The sequence below is a fragment of the Ambystoma mexicanum genome, chromosome 7p, assembly GCF_040938575.1.
Source record: "Ambystoma mexicanum isolate Mex_15411 chromosome 7p, UKY_AmexF1_1, whole genome shotgun sequence".
Taxonomy (NCBI): Eukaryota; Metazoa; Chordata; class Amphibia; order Caudata; family Ambystomatidae; genus Ambystoma; species Ambystoma mexicanum.
Window position 1 is genome coordinate 274206799 of NC_090939.1, and position 27008 is coordinate 274233806.

The 27008-nt window shown below is 47.8% G+C and overlaps 1 protein-coding gene across 1 annotated transcript in view; it reads right to left on the reverse strand.

Annotated features, from left to right (window-relative positions):
- The window catches only part of SYNJ1 (synaptojanin 1), a 1805713-nt gene that overhangs the window by 510009 nt on the left and 1268696 nt on the right, over positions 1 to 27008 (reverse strand). Inside the window, exons 19-20 of the mRNA XM_069636346.1 lie at positions 2661 to 2778; positions 2348 to 2563 (exon numbers count right to left, since the gene is read on the reverse strand). Coding sequence (XP_069492447.1) covers positions 2348 to 2563; positions 2661 to 2778 — 334 coding nt within the window. The remainder of the gene's footprint in view (positions 1 to 2347; positions 2564 to 2660; positions 2779 to 27008) is intronic.

Consider the following 27008-nt stretch of genomic DNA (forward strand, 5'->3'; position numbering starts at 1 on the left):
GCCTTGGAGTGCTCTGAGGAAGCACCCAGTTTGGACTGCAGCTCAACTTTCTCCCTAGCCGAAGGTGCATTACCTCATCTAATGCACCTTCTGGTACATTAGGCACTTACCTATTGTGTGAAAAAGGGAACTGGAAAATGGATATAGCATTGACATTTGTTTTCCCACCACAGGAAGTACATTTGTTGTAAAGAGCCAAATGCTGACTGAGGAAACAAAGAAAGAAGTCAAATGAATAATAAGTTTTCTTCAAAAAGCCTGCATGCACATTGAAAACATGCTACAAGGCTTCAGTCCGTAATTGGAGATCCTTGCTCCATAGAGTGGAAAAATGTAAATTACCACAGAACTGTATGATAGGATACTGGTGCAGTCTGGTTGCCTTAAGTGAGTATGTCTTTTTCTTTATTTTCAATGACAGGTTGGGTGACGATAAAAAGCAGCACTGATGTGCGTTCTGGGAGTTTAAGTATTTTTAATCTTTAAATAAAAAAGAAAAGTAGAAAAAATAGAGAGTTTTACCTCCATTTTAAAACTGTTCTTAGATCCTGCACAAATGCAAATGTAAAGATATTGAGTGCATATGAATATTAATAATTTCGGGATAAAGAACACTAATACTCCATTTTATAAGGTTTTTCTCATTAGAATGCAGTTCTAAGGGCTGCAGTAATAGGTGTTACTACCTACTACTACTACAATGTTGTACGATCGATCAGGAACAGGACAATGAAAGCTTGTGTGACAAATCCAGGTTATTCGTTCCTTCTCCCCAAGCAGGAGCCACCCCTTGTGATGCTAGGGAGGTGAGCCTTCCAAGCAAGACCCACCCTAGGGGTCTGGGCAAGTGGGATCTCACTGGGAGAGACTCGCCTTTAGGCAACAAACTCCTTATGGAAGAAACCCTATCTGCGTACATGGGAATCAAAAGGTCTGCACTTACTGGGATATTGCCTTCAACAACCAGTAATTAGATGTCCTTTTTGGAGCAAGGCAATGCTGGATTATATACGACCCAGAAAAAGAAGCAAAATGCCCCTTTATGCAGGAACAGCCGAGTTAAAGAGAAGAAGAACCCAGAAAGAAGCAGAGATAACCTTACGTAGAGGAGAGCCTCTGACAAAGGAACATCCTGGAGGGGCTGTGGAGCCCTGGAGCCAGCAGCAGCTTGAGAAGCAGAGGGACAGAGACGAACGCTGGGAGAACGGCGTAGCGAGCAGTGGAGCAACCACTGCTGTGACGGAATCACAAAGACCTTCCCACATGGTGGCATGACAACGGCAGTCCTGTGGTGGGTCTGAGGCCCAAGAACTAACACCAAGACTAGACGTGTTGGGGGAACCAATCCACCAGTCTGTCTATAGGCGCGGAGGCTGCAGAGATGGGCAGAATGCAGGCGAGAGAAGCAGAGAGACCGGGAAGCGAGTCCAGGGGAAGATGCCCCGATGCAAAGCCAATCCCCTTAAACCAGCCCCACACTTGAGAAGCTATTATGGGGGCTCAGGAAAGTGGGAGGCAACAGGAACCAAACAAAGTGATTGCTAATGTTGGTTACGGGAACCTGAGAAACCTCAAGTACGAGCCATGGCAAAGGCTACGAGAGATGTTGTACATAATAAACCAAGTGTGTCTTGAGTACCCCATAAGAAATATTGTGAAAACAAGTGTTAACAGGCAATCTAGAGGATTCAACTTGACAAAAGAGATCGGAAGAACTGCAGCCGCAGGGGAGGAAAAAGGGTACAAGAAAGAGCCCTAGTTGTAAAGAAACAATGACTTTGAATGTTCATAAGGACTTCCACTACTATCGAAATCTTGTGAGAAACACATGCAAGGAGGATTGAAGAACTTGCTTTATTTTTACCTTAACTGAAACATTTTTTTACTTTTCTTTTTTTGTAAAGAACTTTGCCTAAAAGGTAGCCCAGGGAACTTGTCAAAAGGGGAAGCCTACCAGAAGCGGAACATTCTGGTGTTTTTCTGCTGGTTATCACTAGGGCCAGTTAGATGTATCTTTTAGGTGAAGGTCATTCTTTTGTTTGGACGACTGACAAGCACCCTTAGTTAGTTTGTTAGGTAGGGAAAATCCCCTTTAGCATCAGGGATAGCTAGGCCTTTTCCTTATTATTTGAAATAAATATCCTTGAAATGTCCTCAGTGCATCAGACACCTTCTGGTTCGCCACACATGCTGGATTTCAACCTTTGTATACAGGTTGGAAGCAGCTATTTTCAGTGTTGATATAGTTGTTACAATTAAAAGTAAGAAACAGGTCATATATGGGTTTTGTCTACTGATCATGTGTCAGATTATGGATCGTAAGAGTTCAACAATATCCAAATATTACCTTATAAGAATAACCTCTCCATATGATGCAAACTGTATGAGAAGTTCATCAATTAAGTTGTCATCAAAATAATTATCTTCTGTGGTAGAACTTTGGAGTGAGACCATGATAGTTCCATCAGGTGGCCCCTGGGTTCCAATTACATCCTTGTAAATGTTATGCCTTTCCTCTGGTTCAACTTCAAAGATGTCTACATCAATCAATGCAACAACAGGCCTTAGAGATAAACAAAAACAATTGGAAAGCATTAACGCAAATATAAAACATTTACATGATTTGAAGTAGTTTCAAAGTAAGGCACTAAATATTAAACCTGTGATCCGAGGTTTTCAGTTCTGCTCGTCCATAATGCAACAAGGTACCAGGGTTCCATGTGTAAGGCAAATCATTTCCTTCTTGCAAGCTAGTATTCACAAGATCTAGCTCTTCAGCTGAAATAGACAAAAACTGAATTACATACTTATTTTAGGAAGGGCCTTTTGTCAAAAACACCAAACAAAAACAAATGGTTGAGGAAAAAAAAGAATTATTTGAAATGATACATTTTTTCTGCAAGAATATTGAATCAAGGGAATTCTGTTTCTTTTTTGTGTGAATTCTTTTCAACATATTTACAGCTTTTACGTCTATTAAGAACGAGTCATACTAAAAGGATTTCTTCCATGATCAAATATGACGCTGTAGAATTACTGTACAAACAGGTAATTATACTTCAAATGGCAAATGACAGAATACTCTTCCAAATATTTAACTCATTGAATTATCAAAGGAATGTAAATGCTCACCACACTTTTGGTATGGTACAGTCAGAAATTTTAGATGAACACTGGTACATGCTTTGACCAAGAAAAGAACAATTTGTGTCCGTTTACATCCATTTAATAAAACCTACAGAGGGTACTGAAAAATGCATTCAATTATTTTTGTCCAACAACTGTTGAGAACGCTTCCATTATAATCACTGTTCAAATACATGTACACATTATTTTGTCTACATATAAAGTAGTTTGATATAAAATGGGTTGATTTAATATCCAAACCAATTTACTGTGCATGTGTGCACGGATTGCAAGAGAGGTTCAAAATTACTGGAAATGTGATTGAAAGAATTTGAGCTAAATAGAGTTGCATTAGTGAATTTGACTTGCACAAATGACTGGAACATCCCTAGTTTTTAATTACAATGTGTAGTCCTGTAAAACATTTTTGTATGAATTTTTCATGTACACTTCCTAAAGGTTCCACCAACCTAACGAGTGGGTGGATTTTTGGACCCTTTTGAGTATATATATATTTTGTAAAATGCAATTTGGAGTTAAATAATCTTGCTCTTTAGACCTTTGACTCTGCAGATCAATTTTACCTAAGAGGAAAGGAGGGAAGCTTTGATCTACATTAACTGCAACAATTATCCTACACTCATTAATTATAAGACTATGCCTGTTGGACTGAACTCTCTTCCCTCTCTCTCACACAGACCAAAAACGCTCAGCTTTCTCAAACTTAACTCCTAATCCGTTGATATCCTCCCGACCTCCATCATTAAACAATTTACATGCCGACGCTCAATGTATTAATCAACATCATTAATGCCTCCCTCCCGGAAAGGGTCTTTCCCAGACACCCTCAAGACTGGTCTCATATGACCTATTTTGGAAAAAGTATGCCGCTACAGAACTTCCCGCCAGAGTCGAAGACCTGCACCTCCTACATTGCTATCAGTCGGGGTTCCAAATGCAGCATCGAGACAGGCACCATCCAAGTGGTGGATGATGTCCTCCAAATGATGGAAAAGGGGGACTCATGCCTCCATGTCTCCCATGAACTCTTGGCTGCATACAATACAGTCAACCACTGCATCCTCCTCTACCTCCTTGCCGAGAGGATGGGATTCAATAGCACTGTTCTGAACTGATTTAGCCTCTTCCTTTCGGGCAGACACCAGGCCGTCCAGATGAACATGTTGCGTTCACTGTTCTTACTGACTCCCAGACTTCTGCAGAGTCCCCCAAGACTCCATCTTCCAACCAATCCTCTCTAACCTTTAAAAGGAGCATATAGAGCCTCTAGGCACCCATCTCAAAGTCCTTGATATAGCCATCCACTCATACGTGGACGATACTCAATTATACATGAGAGCAAAAAGCCCACAGACATCAGTCATTTCAGCGATTACCTAGCCATCATCCAGTCCTGGATGTCAACTACTGACCTCAAACTTAACCCTTCCAAGACCAAATTTGTCCTCATTGGTCCCTCACTAAACAATTCATTCAAAAATACCTCAGTGATATGAGCATACAAGAATTTGATTTGCGACTCTGTGATTCAGCAAAATCCTTATCTTTCACCATTGACAGCAGCCTGTCCAGAAACACGTAGCCAAAAAGACCCAAGTGGCCTGGCTCCAAATCTCCACACTCACACAAAATCAAACCTTGCATCCCGCCACAGGGGCTCCTGATGTAGTGCAGGCCATCATGGACTAGCACATCAATGAGGGAAACACCCTTCTTACTGGGCTCCCAGCAGCTAACCGGTCTCCTCTAAAAGCAGTCCACCATGCCCCAACAGGCCTTATTAGGAGTCTGTGGAAATGTGACCGAATCACCCCAGCCCTACCAAACTACACTGGCTTTTCTCTCCAGGCGAGGATACTGTTTAAAACTGCATGTGCCATCTACAAAGCAGTCACGAGTAGCACACCAGAATACCTGGCAGCTAAGGTCCACATATCTGTTGGCACATGCTCCTTGGACAGCAAAATCAAACAGGCTTGAATTACAACTCGCCCACAAAGAGAGGACCTGCACACGCTCCTTCCCTTGCTAGGCACCCAACCCCTGGAACTCAATCCCAGTCTTGGTTGCTTTGCCATTTTTACAGGTATAAGAATAAGGTGGACTTGAGAGAAGCCATGTTGCCTAGTTCTGGGTTGGTCTTCCTCATTGTCTGAACACAGGCCTGAGGAAAACCCTCCCAACACAGGAGTTCTCTCAGCTCATCCTCACTGCTGCTAAGCAGCTCCCCATCAGATATCTACCAATCTCCCTTCTGCTTACACTTGCAGACGGCTTTCCCTCGATTACTGTGCCACTCACCAACACTACTCCTGACTCCTCCTTTGTGGTTACACAGGCCCTTTTGAATTAACTTGATGGTCCAGCCCAGGCCACTTGACTAGTGCAAGGAGAAAAAGACTCCCTAGATGGTATTCTGAGGTACTTCAAAACATACACCTCTCTCCCCTTAATATCTTTATCTCCTTTGTTTTTCAAAGGGATAGGGGAAGAGGTATGATGCTGAGCCACTGTGATGAATATTTAGGTTTGGGTGTGATTTAGTCCAGTAGCTAGGCTTTTCCCATCTTACCACAACTTCAACTTCTTCTGGCAGTGTCTGAAGTCGAAAGAGGGGATGCTCAGTTATTTCTTGGTGGTGTGTCTTTAGTTGTTGTTTATCGAGATTCTTCTGAAATTGAACTAACAGCACCTCTTCTCTGGACAAGTGGCACCACTAGCTACACTGTGAAAGTTGATGAAGGAAGCAGTCCCCCTTTTAGGTATTATAAAATGGCAGGGATGTTTGAATGCACAAATGAAGACGCAATTGCCACCCTCATTTTGGTGTTGGCGAGTTGTTGACTATTTTTAGCCGCCAATTGTCCCTACCCTTGGTCTTTCATATTATCTAGTAGCAGCTTTTGAATGCCTAATAAGGTCTCAATTAACATTAGCGCGGTTACCCAAATGGAAATTGACTAGGTTCCCTAATTTAGGAGTTGAATGGGAAACCAAACGCCTATTACAGACCACCTAGGCATGTTGCAGGGGAGCAACGGCGGAAATGGAATCAGCAGTGTATGACATCAGGGTTCGAAATTGCGGGGAGTATGGCACTATTTAGCTCCTGCTTGTAGTCTAGAAGAGTCTGGTCAGATTGGCACCAACAGATACCAGGAGTTACCTTTGGCTCCCCAGGCCAACTGATGCTGAACATACCTATGGTGACACTAATGTTGTATGTTTGGAAATCTATACATAAGCATCAGGACACATCTACATGACATTCAAAGCATACAGAGTCATATATGATTAGTTTGCACCTTATGTGGAAGTAAGATTTGCTTAACAGTGTGTCCTCGTTCTCCAGTAGTAGCTCCTGCTCACTGGTTAATACCAGATACCCAGGAAAGGCTTTTAGCTCCTGTTTATCCAATCTTAATTTTGATCCCTATGGCATGGCCCTAATGAAGACCAGGGAACCCTCCAAAAAGCTTTTGTGCACAATAACGTACACGATACATGAGAGAATCAGAGAATAAACTACCACAGTGCCTGCATGGACACATGGCAAAGATGTAAGCTGAAAAGGGGTGGGCTATGAGGTCCTTATGAAGACTTCTAGGAGAAGGGGAAGTCCCGGCCCACAAGCGGCTAGCTCAAAGAGATTGGTCCAGAGGAGCAGTTGTGTCGGGTAAGAAGGAGAAATTCCTTACTGTAATGTTCTTTCTATTTTTTATTTTTTATTTTATACGGTTTATTACAAACCTTTAAAATATGATTACATCATCAAATCCACACAACATAACATAAAAATTTTCATTCAACAGCTTGTTGCAGTTTTACTCAACAGTTTTTTCCGGCCGTTTGCTTAAGCAGTTTCCTTTTCAAAGCTTATTTAATTTAATTTCCACAATATCTATAAAAAAAGGTAAGGGCAAAAGTTAATTTCCTATCTGTCTCATCAAACAAGATTTGCCACCACTCGTCAGCATTTAGGAAGGGTCTTTTGTTGATCAAGTCTCCGAGACAGCTTGTTTGTTCCCTTGTGAGGGCTGTGCATAACAAAGTAAGATGTTTTAACGTCTCCTCACATAGCCCACAGAATCTGCAGATCTTTGTCATGTTTTTATTTTTCTGCCATAAGCTTTTTCGCTCTTGTGTCTTAAATAGATTCAATTTGAATTTAAAGTATAAATCACGTCGCCGCGCCTCTGGAAATAATTTTAGGTAGTTTGGAATTTCGTTGTATGCTTGTTTTTCATGTGGTACATTTTCCATCAATTTGTGAGTTCTTCTTTTCTCTTCTGTTGCGATCCAGTCACTTCTCCATAGGTATTTTTTCACCAAGTTTGGGTTACTGTGTAAGGCTTTGGTATCAGTATCAAGATTCTTTAAAATCATCTTGCAGCTCTCCACCCATGAAGATAGCACATTTAGTTCCTTGGAGTTTTCAATGTTTTTTAAGATCTCAAATTGAATAGGAGTATTTATGTTGGTTATTTTCGAGTAGAGATTTAGCGTGTTCCAGAAGATTCTGGCGTGAATTGATATTAGGCCGAGCTCATATCTGATGCACGCCGTCGGAGTACCTTGGGGCAGATGTAAGACCTTGGTCCAAAAGTTATTTTCAAGGGAATTCCACAGCTCCCATGAGGCCCCAAATGCACATTCTGCTCCATATATGAGTGCTGGAACTGCTTTTTGTTTGTAAAACGCCAAGGCTGGGAGGAGTGAGTATTGCCCATATTTTTTATGGATAATGCATGCTTGATTTGCCAATTGTTGGCATTTAGATTTAACACTAGCAACCCAAGGTGTGTCATTAATGCTTGAGTTGATGATCATTCCTAAGTATCTTGTTGATGGTGTGCTTTGAAGGAAAGTCTTTTCTAATGACCAGCGGAATTTACTTACTCTGCCTTTGCTTTTGCTTCTAAGATTTTCTAGCACGAGAATTTCAGACTTTGCCGTGTTGATGGTAAGTCCGTTAGTTTGAACATATCTCTCTAGGGCATTTAGTTTTCGTTGCAGGCCTATAGGAGTAAGATCTAATAAAATTAGATCATCCGCGTAGAGAAGACGGCTGACCATTTATTTTTGGTGGGAATGACTGGATCTGATCAAGAGTGACATCTATATCAGAGAGAAATAAAAATGTTCTTTCTATGAATCTTCTCCTGCAGATTCCTCATCTGATAGATATCCTCATCCTACACTTCTGCTAGGTAAAAACTTTGACAGTGGGCATAGTGGACCTGGACTCGGCTGTCGATCCGTCTTCCTCGGTGCTCGATCGTCGGGTATGGGCGTTGTATATATACCACGTCACTATGTCCCGTACCTCAGTTCTCCACTTTTTTTGCCCCATGTTCGACCACGGCGGAGGAAAATCATAAGAGAAGAAGGCTAAACAGCCAATAAGAGTTTAACAACAACAAACATCCCAACTGGATGAAAAACGTGGTGGAAAGACTTCCACAGTAGCCAGAATTAATAAACAATCTTTTTTTTAATGTATTGAGAAAGACATGCACTTGTCAGACAGAAAACAGTCACCCCAGGACCATCACCAGGTGTCTACTCACCCAGATAGATGCGCACAAACTGCCGAAGCTTTCTGAGTGGGGATGGATGGGAGGGGATATAAGGAAAAGAATCCATAAAAAGAGCATTACGGTAAGTAATATCCCCTTCAAGGGATCGCCTTTCTCCCGCAGATTCCTCATCTGATCGACTCCCCAAGCAGTGAAACAAAAGAGGTGGCCAGAAAGCTCACAGTAACAGATTTTGTAGCACTGCCCTGCCAAAACGCACGCGAGTGCCACGGACGACGTCCAGACTGTAGTGCCTGGTAAACGTATGGAGTGAGGACCACATTGCTGCACAGCAAATGTCCCTAACTGGGACCCCCTTTGCAAGGCCTTAGATGTGGAGACCCCTCTGGTCGAGTGTGCCCTGATGCCAGGAGGCAGCTCCCTGCCTGCGGACTGATAGCATTCTGCAATGCATAAAATAATCCACCGGAATAGCGTCTGCTTAGTTACAGCCAGAACTTTCCGTGCTAGAGAGTAGGCCACTAATAATTGATCAGATTTCTGAAATTCTGACGTCCTTGCGATGTAAAAACGGAAGGCTCTTTTGGGGTCCAACTGATGGAAGCGCTCCCCTTCCTTAGAAGGATGCAGCGGTGGGTAAAAGACAGGCAGGTCTATGGCTTGTGAAGAAAGGAGAAGGAGAAATTACTCACTGTAATGATCTTTCTATGAATTCTTCTCCCGCAGATTCCTCATCTTGATGGATATCCATCATCCAGCTCTGCTGTGCGGAAACCTTTCAACAAGGGGCGTGGGTGTAGTGGACCTCGACTCGTTCATCGATCCGTCTTGTCCGACTCTCCATTGTCGCCCCATGCTTGTTCCTCCATTCCACACCCCATAGCTTCAACGCTGCAGAAGGTAAAAACACAGGAGGAGGCTAATCAGCCGGTAAAAACTTTAACAAGGATACATCCCAACAGGGTGATCCCACACAACAATGATTGAAAACTTTTTTTTTCTTTTCAGAATGAGACAGAAGCAGTCTTCTACGAGCCATCACCAGATGTCTTCTTGTTTGGAATGTAGTGAAAAGCCACAGAACCTTCTGAGCGGGGATGGATGGGAGGGTTGATGAGGAATCCATAAAAAGATCATTATGGTGAGTCATTTCTCCTTCAATGGATTGCTTTTCTCCCGCAGATTCCTCATCTTGATAGACTCCCCAAGCAGTTAGAATGACGGAGGACGGCAGAAAGATTTAAAACCAGTAGATTCTGTAGAACCCCCCTACCAAACCTTGCATCAGCTCCCCGTGCAACATCCAAGGCATAGTGCTTGGTGAATGTATGTAAGGAGGATCAAGTGGCTGCTCGGCAAATATCCCTAACAAGAACCCCTCTCTGGAGGGCTGTAGAGGCTGAATCCCTCTGGCCGAGTGAGCCCTGATGTCTGCCGGAAGCTCCTTGCCTGCCGATGGGTAACACTCGGATATGCACAAAATAATCCAACGTGACAGGGTTTGTTTCGTGATGGCAAGACCTTTTCTAAGGAATGGGCCAAGAACAACTGGTCTGATTTTCTAACACTCTGAAGTGCGAGCAACATAGAAACTTAATGTTCTCTTGGGGTCAAGACGGTGGAACCGCTCTTCCTCTTTCGAGGGATTCGGAGAAGGGTAAAAGACCAGTAAATCAATGGACTGGAACAGATGAAACTCAAACCAATTTAGGAAGGAATCCCGGTCTGATTGTAAGAGAGACTCTCACAAAAGTACTTCGGAAAGGGAGGTTTGCCGCACAAGGCTCGCAGTTCCCTACCCCCCCTGACAGATGTGACCGCGACCAAGAAGGCCATCTTAAGGGATAACAACTGCAAAGAACATGAATGCATAGGCTCTAACGGAGCCGTCATCAAGTAGGTCAAAACAAGATTAAGATCCCAATCTGGGCCAACAAATGGGCTTGGCGGAAAATTGTTCAGAAGGCCCTTCAGGAACTGGGCCATGACCGGAATAGTAAAAATGTAACCTTGTTCTGGGGACCTCTTGCACTCAGACAGGGCTGCCAAATACCCTTTTACTGTGGCAACCTGAAGGCCTGAAGAGGCCAGTGACAGAAGGAACTCCATCAGTGTGGTGGTGGGGCAAGAGATAGGGTAAATCTCGTGTTCCGTGCTCCATGCCTCAAATCCTCTCAATCTGCACGCATACAGAGATCTTGTAAAAGGTCTGCATGCAGCCAGCAACACCTTAAGTACCTGCTCTGAGAGGTCACAGTCATCATACCTCATCCTCTCAAGAGCCACCATGTAGATTGAAGGAATCTGGGGTCGGGTGGAGCACTCTACCTTCCGACTGGGTTAGGAGATCCGGGCGATGAGGCAACCAGAGAGGTGGGCAGATGGTCAGATCCAGAACGTCTGAGTACAATGTCATCCTCGCCCAGTCCGGAGCGATCAAGATCATGGTTGCTCGAAACCTGTTCAATATCCTGAGAACCCAAGAAATTACGTCCTTAGTGGCCTAGTGGAGAGGGAAGGTCCAATCCACCAGAAACGCATCCCCTAGCGCGCCACTTACTGGGAATTCCCTCAAGCAAACCTGTCTGCTCGTCCTGTTGGACTCTGTGGCAAACAGGTCTACTGATGCGCTACCCCCGCATGAGAAGACCTCCTCTAAGACTTCCTAGCACACCTCCCACTCGTGTGAGAGCATGCTCTGCCTGCTTCAGGCCACAGGGGCCAGAATGGTTCCCCTGCCATAAGATTGCTGCTGTTGGCCCACCAACCAAGGTCGTCGATCACTGACCTGTACAACCTGAGGGAATCTGTGAGGGTTCTCAGGAACTGGAACCACTGACCCAGTAGGAGCATGTTACGCTGCCCTGACTCCCACGGAGGCGCTGGCCTGGTTCGCGCTGCTGTGACCTCTTCTAAGGTGATGCGCAGGGTTCGGAAGACGGACTCAACCGGGCCCCCAAATCTGGCTTGTCTGGCTCGCAGAAGTATCCTTCTGTAGGCGAAAATAGGGGATTAACTGTCTGCGGGGTAATGCAATCGGCCTCCCACTTTCCCCTCTCACCCTCCTTGAAACCCTTCTGTGATTTCTCGTAGCGTCTCACCTTAGGGTCTGGAAGGACGAGCTCTCCATCCTGCTTCTGATGCAGGGGCGCGTTGGTATCCAGTCACTTCACTGAATTTTCGGATTGGTGAGAACCAAACTTGCTTGGCTTCCAGGTAAGTTTTTTGATAAGAGGTTCCCCTTGTGTCCATGCATTAATGTACTAATGCTAGTGTCTTTTTCCCCAGGGGTCCCCAGGGGGCCGGGGTACGGAATTCCGGGGAACAGGCACCGACCCGAGATGAGCGGTGAAATCCTTGTAGAAATCAGGTAAGTCTTTAATGAGCGTTTTTTGGTAATGTCTTTTCATTCGCTCATTAACGCTGATGTCTCTTTTTCCCCTTAGGGGCCGGGGTCCGGAAATGCCAGGATGCGGCGCAGACCCGAAATGAAGAGGGAATGAATCAACAGGTAAGTCTTAATATGGAGATTTAGCTTTCCTTATTCCCTTCTCTCTCTCACCTTTTGTTCTGGTGTTTTTCTCCCTAGGCGCTGGGGCGTGACTGCGAATCCGGATGATCGCTGCTGAACATGGAGGCGCCCTGTAAAGGTGAGTGGAATGCGGCGCTGCAGTGATCCGCGTGATGAGCTTTTAAATTAAAGTCTTCCTTTTCAGGAGTGTCGGCGAGATGTCTCCGGGATGCGGATTTAGCAGGTAAGGACTTTTCCTTCTTCTGTTCTCTTCTTCTCTTCCTTTGCAGGTGATCCAGGATGCTGGCAGGCGTGGCAGAAGTCAGGATGCAGGAGCAGACACAGTGAGCGTCCAGCTGCTAGATGCAGAACAACGCGAAGCACATGTGGCTGTTCGGGTGTGGTTTAAATAGCCTTGGAAGAAGTTCCAGGTATGTATCCTTCCTCCAATCAGGTATGTATCCTTCCCCGACCACGCCCGGATGGTAAATTAGTCCCACAGGTAAAGTAGTTCCTTTCAGGCCTCAAGGAGGCCGGGATCCTGCAGCATGGTCTGCATCAGGTAAGTGCACCCAAGCATTCCCATAATGAGCCTGGCGCCTATGGCGCCAGGACTGATGTATTTTATGAGCCTGGCGCCATAGGCGCCAGGACACTGTCCAAAGGGCCCCTATATGGGGTTGCTGGGTCCTTCCTTGGGGACTGGATGTCCGCTTTCGGGGACGCCGGGCTTGAACCGGCTCCCCGGGAGCGGGCATCATGACAGGGCCATTGTAGTAATCTCATTCTCAGCCTGGCCTCTGGCACTAGAAAAATACAGGATTCCATGAGGCCCAGGAGGTGGAGGAAAGAAGCTGCTGGTGCACAATGCTGTTGACACATGATATCCCTGACTCACTTAAACACGCTGTGATTTCTCACCTAGTGAAGAAGTCACATTTAGATCCTGCTGCTTTGGAAAATTATCGACCCATCTCTCTTCTCCCTGTTCTTATGAAACTGCTTGAAGCTATTGCCGCTCCACAACTCTCAGCTTGTTTGGAGACCAACCATCTCTTGCACCATTTCCAGGCAGGTTTCGGCCTTTGCATGGGCACCGAGTCTGTGCTGGATTCTCTTCTTGGTGATATTGCTCTACTTCAAGACCGCAGAGAGATTGGTGTTCTTATTCTCTGGATCTCTCCGCTGCTTTTGATACAGTTGACCACCATAGATTCCTCCACTGTCTCCACAAAGCTGGAATTTCTGGCACCCACTTGAAGTGCTTTTCTTCTTTTCTCTCTAACCGAGCTCAGACAGTTTCTCTTCCCCCTTTCAGCTCCTGTCCCACCACTTTGGACTGTGGGATTTCACAGGGTTCGGCCCTCTCTCCTCTGCTGTTCAACATGTACATGCTGGCTCTTGCAAAACTGATCTCCAGTCACAGCATTCACTTCTTCACCTATGCCGATAACACACAGATTTGTTTTCATCTCAATTCTCACTCTACTGATCCCCCACATAAGTTAAATAACTGTCTCGCTGCAGTCGCTAACTGGATGTCAGAAAATTGGCTGAAGCTTAACAGTGACAAAACCGAGGTCTTACTGGTCGGCTCCATCTGCCCTAGTTCTTCCTGGACCTCTGACTATTGGCCGTCTTCACTTGGTCCCTGTCCTGAACCTGTCTCCACTGTCTAAAGTCTTGCCATAAAAATGATGTCCTCTGGGTCCAGATCTGCCCAAGTGTCAGCTGTTTGCCAAACGGGTTCTGCCAAACAAATTGTTGAAAAAGGTTCTTCCTTTTCTCCTGATCGACTCTCGATCTAAAATTGTCACAGCCTCTATCATGGGATCTACTGACTATTGTAACGGGATTTACCTTGGTTAACCCAAATTTCTACTTCAACGGCTGCAGATTCTTCAAAATTCAGCTGCCTGCCTGGCTCTGAATGCTCCTAGACTTGCTCATTCCCAGGAGCTTCTTCTCCAACTTCACTAGGCTTCCAGTGCATGGTTTATTAAATGTAAAGCCTTTTGTCTTGTTCACCTAGCTATTCTCAATCCCGTGGCATAGTTTCTGCAATCCAAATTGGTATCCTACAGCCCCTGTAGAGCTCTCCGCTTAGCTAATCTCTTGCTCTGCATTCCTTGATTCCTAGGGACTCGTGCCGGAGGAATATCTTTTTCTGTGCTCGGTCCTACTTTGTCGAATGCCCTTCCTGTTGATATTCAAAGCATCCCTCAATTTCTCCCATTACGTAAACATTTGAAAACGTTTCTGTTCCACTCTTTCTGGGTGCCTTCCTACTCTCTCCTTCCTAGTGCCTAGTTGCCTTCATTGGTCTTGTTTGCGCTTTATCAAGTCTCAGTATAATACTCTCTCCTCGGAAGGGAATGCCTTCCCTACCCAGGTGTCTAGGACTGCCCCGATGAACTGTAGCCTCTGGACCAGCGTCACATGGGACTTCAAGTTCAGGAAGAAGCCCAGCCTGTGGAGTAGTGAACAGGTGTCCTCTAGGTAGGACAAAACCCACTCCATCGACTTCCCTCAGATCAGCCAGTCACCCAGGTACGGGAATATGTGGACACCGGATCTCCTGAGGTGAGTTGCAACTACTGCCATGAGCTTGGTGTAGACCCTTCGAGCGGAGGTTAACCCAAAGGGCAGCAGTTTGAACTGCTAGTGCTTGTCCCCTATGAGGAACCTCAGGAACTTCCTGTGCTTGCAATGTATTGGCACATGGAAATAAGCATCATTCAGATCTATTCACACCAGCCAATCCTGCAATTCGAGAGCGTGGAGAATTTCTCTCAACGTCCCCATCTTGAATTTGTCTTTCCTCAGGAGCTTGTTTGAAGCCCTGAGGTCCAAAATGGGACAGAGACCTCCCCCCTTCCTGGGTACCAGGAAGGCCCGAGAATACCAGCCGATCCTCTCCGCTCGGAAGGCACCTCTTCCACGGCACCCTTTAACAACAAGGCTCGCAGTTCTTCCTTGAGCTCCTATCCAGGTTGGCTTGGAGGAGGTGGGGGTCTGTCCGGCGGGTTCCTTAAGAAGGGCAGACAATAGCGCCACTGTATGAGCTCCAGGGCCCAGGCATCAGAGGTAATCTCCTGCCATTGGGGCCAATGCTCTGACAGCCGTCCACCAATCATTGTTTTGTGGGAGGGGAAAATCAAAGAGGCTTAGAGGGTGGAGCTGCACTCGCTGCTGCCTGCTGGCCTCTGGAAGCCCCCTGCCCCTTCCGGAGCATGAGAAATACTTCTGCACCTCCCTGGCCTGCGGGAGCTGCACCTTCCTGCCATAAGGCACATTATGCCTGTAGCCCCTGCCCCCAGAGGCGAAGATGAAGGAAGGCTTGGCCAGCTGTGCAGCTAGGTCCAGCGATTTTGCAGCAATCTTTGACTCCTTAAATTGTTCAAGGGAGTCGTCAGCCTTTTGGCCAAAAAGAAATTTGCCCTCAAAAGGCATGTCCAGCAATCTGTTCCGGACGTTTGGCGAAAAGCCTGAAAATCGTAGATAGGCCTGTCTCCTCAGTGCCACAGTCGATTCCATTGAACAGCATATGCAGTTGGCCACATCCAGGCCCGTTTGCTCGACTGCCTGGCCACCTCCTTCCCATCTTCCACCAGCTGTACAAAGCAGTCTCACAGCTCCCCTTCGGGGATGTATTAGGATGCCTGCTATACCGCCTTGCAGAGGCCGTACGAATATTTGACAAACCCACAGGCTACGTTAGTGGCTTTTATGGCCATTCTGCCAGACGTGAAGTCTAGAGGAAGCCGCCCTGGTGGAAACCGTGGCAGCCCGCACAACAAGACCTTCCGGAGAAGGGCGAGAAGGCAAAAATTACGGGTCTCCTCATGCCGGCGTGTATTTCCTGGTTATAGTGGCACTGACCGAAGCAATGGAGCAGGGGTGCTGCCAGAAGCAGGCTCGCTGGGTTCAGTGGAATATTTGTTTCTGTAACTGGACCCTCATTCAGTATATCTTTCAATTCATATCCCTGGGCTGGCACTCCTGCAGCATTCAGTCCTACAGTGTCGACCACCCTATCCACTAGTAACCAAAATTTGGCATGGTATGGGTGTAGGGCTGGCTCTGCTGTAACCCCACATCTGGGGATGTGTCCAGCCGCATGGCATCATGGAGCCCTTGTGCCAATGCCAGGATATCTGCCTGGTTGTCAATGTAGTCAATGCCACCCGTCCCTGCATACACAGGATGGATGTCACCTTGACCATCTCCACCATCAGTGCCTGAAGATCGACGCCATGGAGCCAAAGAAATCAGTCGGGGAGAGTGGGATAAAAGATCTGTCACTGGTAGTCGGCGTCAAGAGCTTATCCCTCGAAGTCGACGGAATGGCTGTTGGCGTTGAATGGGGCTTGAGCACCAAAGAGGCACTGGGGAACCCAGAGGATTGTGGGAAGGTCCGGACAACAAGGGTTGAAGTGCCTTTCTCGGCGTCGAGCCCGAAGGCTTTCTTGATGCCAATGGCATCAGCAAAGGGGCCTGCGTGGGGTCGGGAGTACCGAGCGCTGCTGCTGCCACTGAGGTCTTCTGCTTGGGGGGCGCAAACGAAAGCTACATCTGCTTTTTTTTTTTAAACATCGCCAACATTTGAGTTGTAAAGTCTTTCCACTCTTGTCGAGTGGTCGGCTCAGCTGACGGCTTACTTCTTTCCGACGAGGAGTTGGAATTCCGTTGGTGCCGGTGGCGCCTTTTCTTCTTGTGAGACGACGACGAGGAGTAGTGGCTCCTCGAGTGAGGCCGCTTCTTCATCTTACGCTCATGTTTCCATTTTTCAGGGGAGGACGCTCAGTCTTGGCCTCAGAAGACCGAATGGTCTACCACGCAGGTGATTTCGGTGGTGGTCGGCCCAATGCAAGTTTGTCTGCCCACTCACGCACAGATTTCGGGTTTGTTCCTCTTTGTACACAACACGCACTCCTATGTGTCGTGACCCGAGCCGAGGCACCACACACAGATGTCGTGTGAGTCGGTCATGGACATTTTAGAGTCAGAGTAAGTACAGCATTTAAAACCCGAAATCTGAGGCACAGACATCTCACGGTCGAGGGAAAAAAGCACATCTGATGAAAATCCAAAAAGAGTTAAAGACTTGATAACACTATGTTCCTCAGAGCAGCACGTCGAGCTCGCGGAAAACACAGATCTTAAGTACAGGGCCTAGTGACGTGGTATATATCCGACGCCCGATCCTCCCATACAGAGCCGACGACTGAGCAACACGGATAGAAGGTCGAGTCGAGGTCCACTATGCCCCCTGTCGAAGTTTTTCCGAGCAGCAGAGCTGGATGAGGATATCTATCAGATGAGTAATCTGCAAGAGAACGGCAATCAATTGAAACGGGAGCACAGGGAAGATTCTATGTTGGAAGGAGAGGGCTATACAAAGCCAGCAGAGGTAGTTAACAAGGAGAGGTGTTTGGCTGAGGTCAGCAGAGCTGGCAGGAGATCAACCGACCAGAGAGAAGGGTGCAGCAGGTGGAGAAGGAATTGGGAGGAGACTTAGGGAGAATTTGGAGTGAAGATAAGGTGTTGGGACTGAGGGAGTGATGGTAATGAACAAGTTACTCTCTTACCATGGTAACGTTCTTCGATTGGGATGGTCCGACGACGTATTCCATATCTATGACAGTAATCACCACAGCGGTGCTGCTTCGGAAAAAATGTCTGCGTCGATGACGTCGATACGCTGTCCTCGAGGGCCTCCGTCGAGTCGACGTCACTGGATGTTATAAGTAGGACGCACGACGTCCCTAGCCTCAGTTGTAGTTTTTTTCCCCCAAACGTGTGGCACCAAACTACTGCCAGTATGACCACAGAAAGCCTTGCGGAAACGTAAGCTGCAATTGCTTAAGAAATTCTGTAGCGGGGCAGGTAGGGTGGGAGCAATATGGAATACGTCGTCGGACCATCCTATCGAAAGAACGTTACCAGGTAAGAGAGTAACTTGTTCATCGAGGGGATTGGGTCCTCCGACATATTCCATATCTATGACAGACTCCCAAAGCAGTACCAACGTATGGAGGAGGGAAAAAGAATTTAGAATATAGAAATTTAGAATGCCCAATTAAATTGCAGAGTAAAGGACCGCCTTGCCAAAGGCCAGATCCTGCCCATGAATAGAATCTAGGGAGTGGTGTTGTACAAAAGTATGGACCGAAGCCCATGTGGCTGCTTCACAGATGTTACGAATAGGAACACCCCTCTGCAGGGCAGTAGAGGCATCCATACCCCTAGTAGAATGGGCCCGTAAGCCTACCGGAGGGTCCTTACCCGCCAAGCGGTAACATTCAGAAATTGCCAAGATAATCCATCTAGACAAAGTCTGCTTAGTAACAGCTTGTCCCAAATGCCTTCCAGCGTAACCAATAAAGAACTGATCGTCCACTCTGACCCGGGACATGCGTGAAATGTAGAAACTTAAAGCTCTCCTAGGATCCAACCTATGGAGCCTCTCCTCTTCCTTACCAGGATGTGGAGGAGGGTAAAATGCCGGAAGAATAAACTTCTGGCTTAAATGAAATTCCAACACCACCTTCGGAAGAAAGGAAGGACAAACTCTAAGGACAACCCTGTCCTTATGAAACACAGTGAAGGGTGGCTTAACTGAAAGTGCCTGCAACTCACTCACTCTGCGAGCGGAAGTGACCGCAACTAGAAATACAGTTTTAAGGGTTAACAGTCTCAAAGGACAAGAATGTAAAGGCTCAAACGGAGACCCATAAGGAATCCCAACCAGGCACCTGGAAAGGTGACGGTGGGAACACATTAGTGAGTCCTTTGAGAAACTGAGAAATTAAAGGAATTTTGAAATAAGAACACTGCTCAGACGAGCGCTTAAATATGCACAGCGCCACCAGGTAACCTTTAACGGTACCTACTTGCAGGCCCTTGTGGGCTAACGAAAGCGAACAAGACAGAACCACAGGAATGTCACATTCAAAAGGATCCACATTCTTAACCCTGCACCAGTCGCAGAACCTTCTCCAACGGCAACGGTACAGGGACTTTGAGGTGTTGCTTTCGGCCAGATGGCCATCATCAATCACGTCTTCAGGGAGGTCCCAATCCTTATACCTCAACCTTTCAGAAGCCAAGCGTGAAGGTTGAAGGATCTGACCTCTGGATGGAGAACCTGACCCCCCTGACCTCCCCCGTGAGAGCAGATCGTCTCGGTAGGGAAGACGACGTGGAGGGCAGATGGACAAGTCGAGAAGGTCTGGGTACCACGTCCTCCGGGCCCAAGCCGGAGCAATGAGGATCATCTGGGAACCGAACCTCCGTAACCTCCGCAGCACTTGCGGGATGACGGGGACTGGAGGAAACGCGTACAGCAGTGGGAAGGACCACTCCACCACGAACGCGTCTACTAAGGCTCCTTTTGGAGGAAATTCCTGGGAGCAGAACCTTTCGCACTTCCGGTTGACACTGGAGGCGAAGAGATCCACTTGAGGGGTCCCCCAAAGGGCGAAGATCTCCAGGAGAATCTCCCGAGCCAGCTCCCACTCGTGAGAGATCGCGCTCTGCCTGCTCAGAGCGTCCGCCGTCTTGTTTTCGTCTCTAGCCAGATGAACTGCCGAGATCAAAACTTCCTGCTGGATGGCCCAGAACCAGAGCTGCATCGTCTCCCTGCACAGAGGCAGTGACCCTGCCCCCCCCTTTTTGTTGAGGTAGTGCATGGCCACTGTGTTGTCCGTCAGAATCAGGACAGTCTTCCCTCGCACAGTCGGCAGAAAAGCATTCAGGGCAAGCCTGACGGCCCTCAGCTCCAACAGATTGAGAAGGAGTCTGGACTCCGACGGAGACCAATGACGGTTGACGGTCAAGTCGTTGACATGCGGTCCCCATCCCGGGAGGGATGCGTCCATCACGATCGTTACCTCCGGCCAGGGTAGCCAAAATGGAGCCCCCTTCATCAGATTGCCTTCGACGGCCCACCACAGAAGGTCCTGGGCGACCGAGGGCGGACCTGAACGGGGTCAGACATCATGCCGGAGGACTGACCACTGCATCTTGAGGGCCCATCACAGAGATCTCATCCACAACCTGGCCTCTGGCACCAGAAGAATGCAGGATGCCATGAGGCCGAGCAACCTCAAGAACTCGGACGCCGGGAGACTCTGGCCATGTTGAAACTTGTGCACCATCTGCTGAATGTGATGAGCCCTCACCTGGGGAGGAAAACACTGCCTAAGGGATGTGTCGAGAACTGCTCCGATGTACTCAAGCCGCTGGGTTGGCGTCAAATGGGACTTCTTTAAGTTGAGGGAGAAGCCCAGCTTGTGAAGGGAGTGGCAGGTGACTGACAGATGATCCAGGACTTGCTCGGGAGAGCGCGCCCTGATCAACCAATCGTCCAGGTAGGGGTAGACGTGAATCCCCCCTTTCCTGATATACGCTGCCACCACCACCATGAGTTTGGTGAAGACCCTCGGGGCAGAGGTCAATCCCAACGGCAGGACCCGAACTGAAAGGGCGAGTCTCCAACCGCGAACCTCAGGTACTTCTTGTGCTTGGGATGGATCGGCACATGAAAATAAGCGTCCTTGAGGCCGAGAGACACCAACCAGTCCTGAAGTTGAAGGGCCTGGAGGACTTGAGAAAGAACTTGTCCTTCCTGAGGAGCTTGTTCAAACCGCGCAAGTCCATGATAGGTCTCAATCCCCGTCTTTCTTCAAAATCAAAAAATAAGGGGAATACCATCCCTTGTTCCTCTCCACTACAGGCACCAGTTCTATGGCGCCTTTCTCCAGCAGGGACTGAATTTCCTGCGCAAGGAGCAGATCCGGACTCTTCAAAGAGAGATTCCCTGGTGGATTGTCGTGAGGCCTCTGCCGGAAATGAAGACAGTAGCCATGGGCTATGATCTCCAGAACCCACACATCTGAAGTAATGGCACGCCACTCTACAAGATGCTGCGCCAGTCTTCCCCCAACCGGCGAACCATGGGACATGGCCTCAAGGCTGAGCTGAAGCGGCTGCGGCAGTGCCTGAGGGCAAAGAGGCAACTGCCCGAGCGGCCTTGGCACCTCGAGTACCCCGTTTTCCACCTCTGGCACTCCTACGGTGGCCCCTCTGACTTGCAGCTCCTCTCGATGTACTAAAGGAGGAGTAATATCGAAAGGAACCTCCCATCCATTGCTGTCCCCTAGGACGAAAAGGCAGAGGTTGGCGAACTGCAGCGCTCAACGACTTCACTGCAGCTTTGGAGGTCTGTAACCTCTCAAGGCTCTAGTCAGCCTTGCTGCCAAAAAGATGTTCAACATCAAAGGGCATGTTGAGGAGCCGGGCCTGCACATCAGGAGCAAACCCCGACTTCCGCAACCACGCAAACCTGCGTATCACGGTGCTCGCCGTCATGGACCGGCTGGCGCAATCTGCCATGTCCAGACCCAACTGAACGGACTCACACATGGCATCCTTGCCATCCTGTACAATCCCACAAGCAAGAAAACCATCCTGTTCCTCCCCTTTGGAAATATGTTCAGCCACTAACGAAATACAGTTCCACAGAGTGTGCGTGAAACGTGACAAGGCACACACGGAGTTGGCTGCCTGTAAAGCCATACCCCCTGAAGAAAACACTTTCTTCGCCCAGCCATCAAAACGCTTGTCGTCCCTATCAGGAGGGATGGTAGGGTACGACGCCTGCTTTGCTGGGGCCGTAGCCACCTGCACCACCAAACTTTCTGGAGTGGGATGCGTGGTCAAGTAGCAGAGGTCGCTACTGGCTGGGCGGTATTTTCGCGGCAAAGACTTGCTCACTGCCGGGAGACTCTCCGGAGCAGTCCAAGCCGCTGCCACCCTTCTTTGCAAGGCCATATGGAATGGCAGTACCGGGTCAGTTGGAGGACCTTGGTCGAGGATATCCGTCAGGTCATCCTGTAGAAAATCCACTGGTGGCACAGACCACCCCAAGTATTCTGTGACCCTCGACATAAGGCGCCAGTACGAGGACTCGGCATGGGTGCCAAGCTCAGGCCTACAGAACTCCACCTCCGGAGAGGTGTCCAGACCACTGGCGTTGTGCAGCAAATGACGCAGGTCTTTAATCTGGCTATGACCAGACAAAATCTCATCAGGCACCTCCTCAGGCACCATACCTTTCTCAGACCCCTCATCCCCCTCAGAAATATAATCCAGAGGCTGGAATGAGGGCACAGAAAAAGGGACAAAGACATTTTTTGCTTTGGCCACAGCCTTTCTGGGGGGTTCCACCGTGCCACAGGGTACCTCCGACAAAGCAGCCTCGAAAGGCGTCGAGGGCATCGACGGAATCGGCGTTGAGCGTGGCGCTGACAGCTTCGACGGCGTCGACACAGTCCTCGAGAGCGGAGCTCCGAGCGTGTCCTTCGACAGCCTGGGCGCCGATGGCGTCGTCGGCTTCCTCAGAGGCGGAGCCTCGAGAGAGTCCCTCGACGACCTCGGCGCCGAAGGCGTCAATGTCTTCCTCGAAGACTTCACAGGCTCCGACGGTCTCGAGGGCGTCGAGGACCGGTAACTGGAACAGGCATATCTAGAGTGACCATCCTTGTCTGACCGGGACCTTGAAGGCGCCCGGTGGACGCGACGACCGCTCGAGCACGAAGGCATACGAGTGGCGTCTCTAGCACGTTCACGGCCGGCGTCTTTTGACGGCGCGGACGGAGCGGAGCCCTGCGACTGAAAAATCGGCATCATCTCCTGCCGGAACTAATCCCATTCCACAGGATTGGAATGCTTGTTGGGACAAGCAACCCGCCGGCGAGAGGAGTTCTCGGACGAGGACGGCGACCGGTGACGGCGCTTCCGTGAGTGCCTCAAAGAGGCAGAGGAATGGCGGGACCTAGTCCTGGACCGAGACCCCCCACCGGACTTAGGCAGACGATGCAGAGAGTCGCCCCTCGAATCGTCCGTCGAAAGTCCAGTGGACCGTGACTTCCGGGGCTTGGACACCTTCCCCACCGACAGCTTCTTCTTACGCTCCCGCAAGGCCTTCGATGTAAGCGACTGGCAGTCGACACAATCATCCATATTGTGGTCCTCCCCGAGGCACCAGAGGCAAGCGTTGTGCGTGCCGTCAACGACATCTTGGACCTGCAGATCCGACACTTCTTAAAACCCGACCGCGGGGTGGAAGATGCCGAAGACATCATAGGTTTACATAACGAACAGGTTCGAAGAACCGAAAGAACAGAACTCAGTAGAACCAAGGCGCGCCGAGATCTCCAAAGCGAACAAGTTTGCGGAAAAAACTGAACTGAGGCTACGGGCGTTGTGCGTCCTACTTATAACATCCGGTGACGTCGGCTCTACGGAGGCCCTCGAGGACAGCGTATCAACGTCATCGACGCAGGATGCAGAAACATTTTTCCAATCAGCACAGCTGTGATGATTACTGTCATAGATATGGAATACGTCGGAGGACCCAATCCCCTCGAATTGGCAGTTTCTTTGTGAGAGTGTGATTGAATGCAATCTTTTCGATTGAGAGCAGGGAACTGGATTAAGAGTATATGAGTAAGAGGGTGCGTGAGTGTGAGGGCGATCGCGAGGGGACAATGAGAAAGGAGAGTAGAGACAGGCTTAATGTTAGGAGTGACATTTGGAGGAAAGCAGCTCATATCTCGAGGGAACTTGAGCGTGGAGACATGAGAGGGAAGACGGTGCGAAGACTAGGAGATTGGGTGCAGAAAGAGGTGGGAGATCAGCTGGCGGGTGGAACAAGAGAAGGACGATAGAGAGATGAAACCAAGAGACAGAGTGGAGAGAGAAAACGAGAAGAGGAGGGTGGAGAAGAAAGGAGACTATGGAGCAAGGAAAAGGTTGAGAGATGGTCTTCTGGAGGAAAAGGCCACCAGAAAAACCAGACTATCCCTCTAGGTCGCCTAAGAAGTCCCTGAGGAAGTCAGAAAAGTAAGGTTACAGCCTTTTGGTCCTCCCTCGGGCAGGAATAGACCAGGTAGGAGGGGTACTCTACCTCTAGTGAATTGGCACTGCATTATGAACTGTTGAAGTAGGGAGACTGGGCTAGAAAGGTGGTAGCCCCCTCGAAGGTTGAGGGACAGGTATACAGGGTTCTTACCTAGACAGTGAACCCCAATTTACCCCATGTTTCTGTAGCACAATTTTAACAATACAAACTGGAAATGTAATAGATTGTGACCCATTGAGTACCTTGTCAAAGAAATATGGAAAAATAGAAACTTCTCTGCTTTGTGCATGAATTACCCATTATTACGGAAATAGGACATGACCTCTGTGATGAAGTGAGGGATTTTGTCCCTTCCCCCGAAGGGGGACCCACTCTAACCCCCTGTCAGGCTAGGGGGTGAGCCTGCACTGCAACACCCTCTCTAGGGGTCAAGGCAAGTAGGATCTCACCAGGAGAGACTCCCACTTTGGGGATAAGGACTCCCATTCACGAGAGGAACTCCCTGATTGTCTCCAAGTGATGGCTAATATGGGCTCACGCAATTTACCAAACTGTTATCAAACTCATGAAGATAACGTGAAGTTAAATAATGAACAACAAGAAATTGGAGATATCCCTTTCAATTCAAGTCTCCAATGGACTGCGACGAGGAGGTTGAGAAGGGATGCAAGACTAACCAGTGAGAGAGAGAAGCCTGAAAGCCGAGAGAGAGCGAAGACCAGAGAGATGCAGGGAAATCTCCCTGTGCGTAACAAAGCAGAAAAAGGTGGGGCCAAGCAGGGGAGAGGAGAAAGCACAGTGGTGGTGTGACCAAGGAATGAAAGTGGTGGCCAGTCTGCCCGTACAACAGTGCCAAGGCCATCCAGTGGAGTAAGCAGCTCCCAGTCCGAGTCACGATCCCTACGACGTCCCGAAGAAGAGAACGGAATATCCAAGAAGCAGTGCAGAGGCGATAAAAAGGAAAGAGAATCAAAGGGCATGCAGGTACTGTGGATGTTGCCCCGAAACTCAGACGGTAAAACAGAGAATGGGAATACAAACAAACCAAGTGGGAATAATAAGTTAAACGAAACTTGTCCCAATGCTAATGGTAAAACTACTGAAAGTACTCCAGTGAAACAGAACTGTTTGAATGAGGTAAGAAGAAATACTAAAAGCCTATAGTCGGAAAGAAATCAGGTTGGACGCTTATCAAGCCCACCCATATTTCGAAGATAAGAAAGAGATATTTGGGGAGAACAAACCTGTGAAGCCAGGAAGTCCAAACGCATAGGAAACTGCACCTTGGGAATGGGGAAATTGTAATTGGACCTTTGAACTACTAAGAACAAGAGGAGAGGCGTGAATACAGAAATTCAGGAACCCTTAATAGGGAGAAAAGGAACCTAAATAGACTTAAGTTGAAAAGGAAGAATAAGGCCCAGGAATTACCAGCCCTTTATAGAACTGCAAAACTTGATACAGTGGATGACAAGAGTCTATTTACAAATGGTCTACTGAAAGGAGTAATAGGAGTGAAGAAACTTGTGACAAAACACGAGCACCAGGAGAACGGAGTATTCTCCTGACCTTCGTTATAATAGTGGTAGGGTCAGATAGCTGAGATTGGGACAGGGAACAGATTTGTTTTTGGACATTCATCCTGACTGAAGAGCACCTTAGCTAGAAAGATAGGCTGATAACACCCACAGTTATAGGAAGAGATAGACCTTATTTCACTTCAAATAAACTTCACAGTAAGAACAAGTATTTACCGCGACCTTGTCCTCCTTCTGATCCTCCACATTTCCTTACATTAAATAGGACATCTTTTTTTTTATACTTAGGGGAGACGTTGCCCATCAACCTTTCCCAACTTTTCCCAATTTAGGTTAAGGGCATTGGATGGAGGTGCCCTGTGGAACAGACTCCGTTTAGTAGCAACATACATTAGGACATTATTGTGGCGATAGTAGAGTGAGAAAAACGGTCTTCACAATTATTTGAAAACAACTATTATGGGGAACTGTCGATGAGTGGGAATAGGAAACAGGGGGGTGTTAGAACTAGTTGCTGCAACAACAGGGATTGTTCCCCAATAGCTGGTGAGGCATGTCATATTATGTTGGTTGCATTATAATATCTTGCTTTAAAGGTCTAATTGTCAAGCGTGTTTGAAGCAACCATAAAACAGCAGTTAGCAACCCCCTAAATATGCCAAAAAACAACAGAAGGCAGACCTAGAAATCTAATCTGTTAACTAGACCATACACCCTTATTTTGACTGAATATTCGCATGATGCCTTCTATTAACAGGACACATTAACTGCCACCCAGGGTGAGAAAGCAAGTCAGAGGCTGGATTTTATACATTAATTCCCATAATTGCCCAGCCTCAGCTTAAGAACATTGCTACCTAACACACCAATAGAAAAATTACCTTAAAGTCCATAGCAGGACTCAGGAAAGTTGAATTGGGGCTTCTGCCCCCAAGGAAGGAGTGGTCTAAATCCCACCCTCAGTTAACTGTGCCCATATTTCCTTTCAGCTTTCCCAGCTATAGAACCTGGACATTCAGGATTTAGGGGAGTAAGTAGAGAGGCTTTGCACACTGTGCTTTCTTGAGCATGGTTTCTGCATGCCTTGGCTCATCATGAGACTGTGGAAAGCTCAGATGACTTACCCACAGCTAAGCCATAGACAGGCTTTGTGTCCTAAGCACTTTGCACACAAGCACACGACTAGGGGTTTGGTAACCATTACATAAATGAGGAAACGAAACAAAGGTGAGTTTTTTTGTGCTTGCTTTTCAGGCAGCTTTTGCAAACTTGGCAAATTCGGATTTCTGACATAGAACCTCTCCCAAATGTTGTTGGGGGTTTATCAAAATAAGAAGAATGGC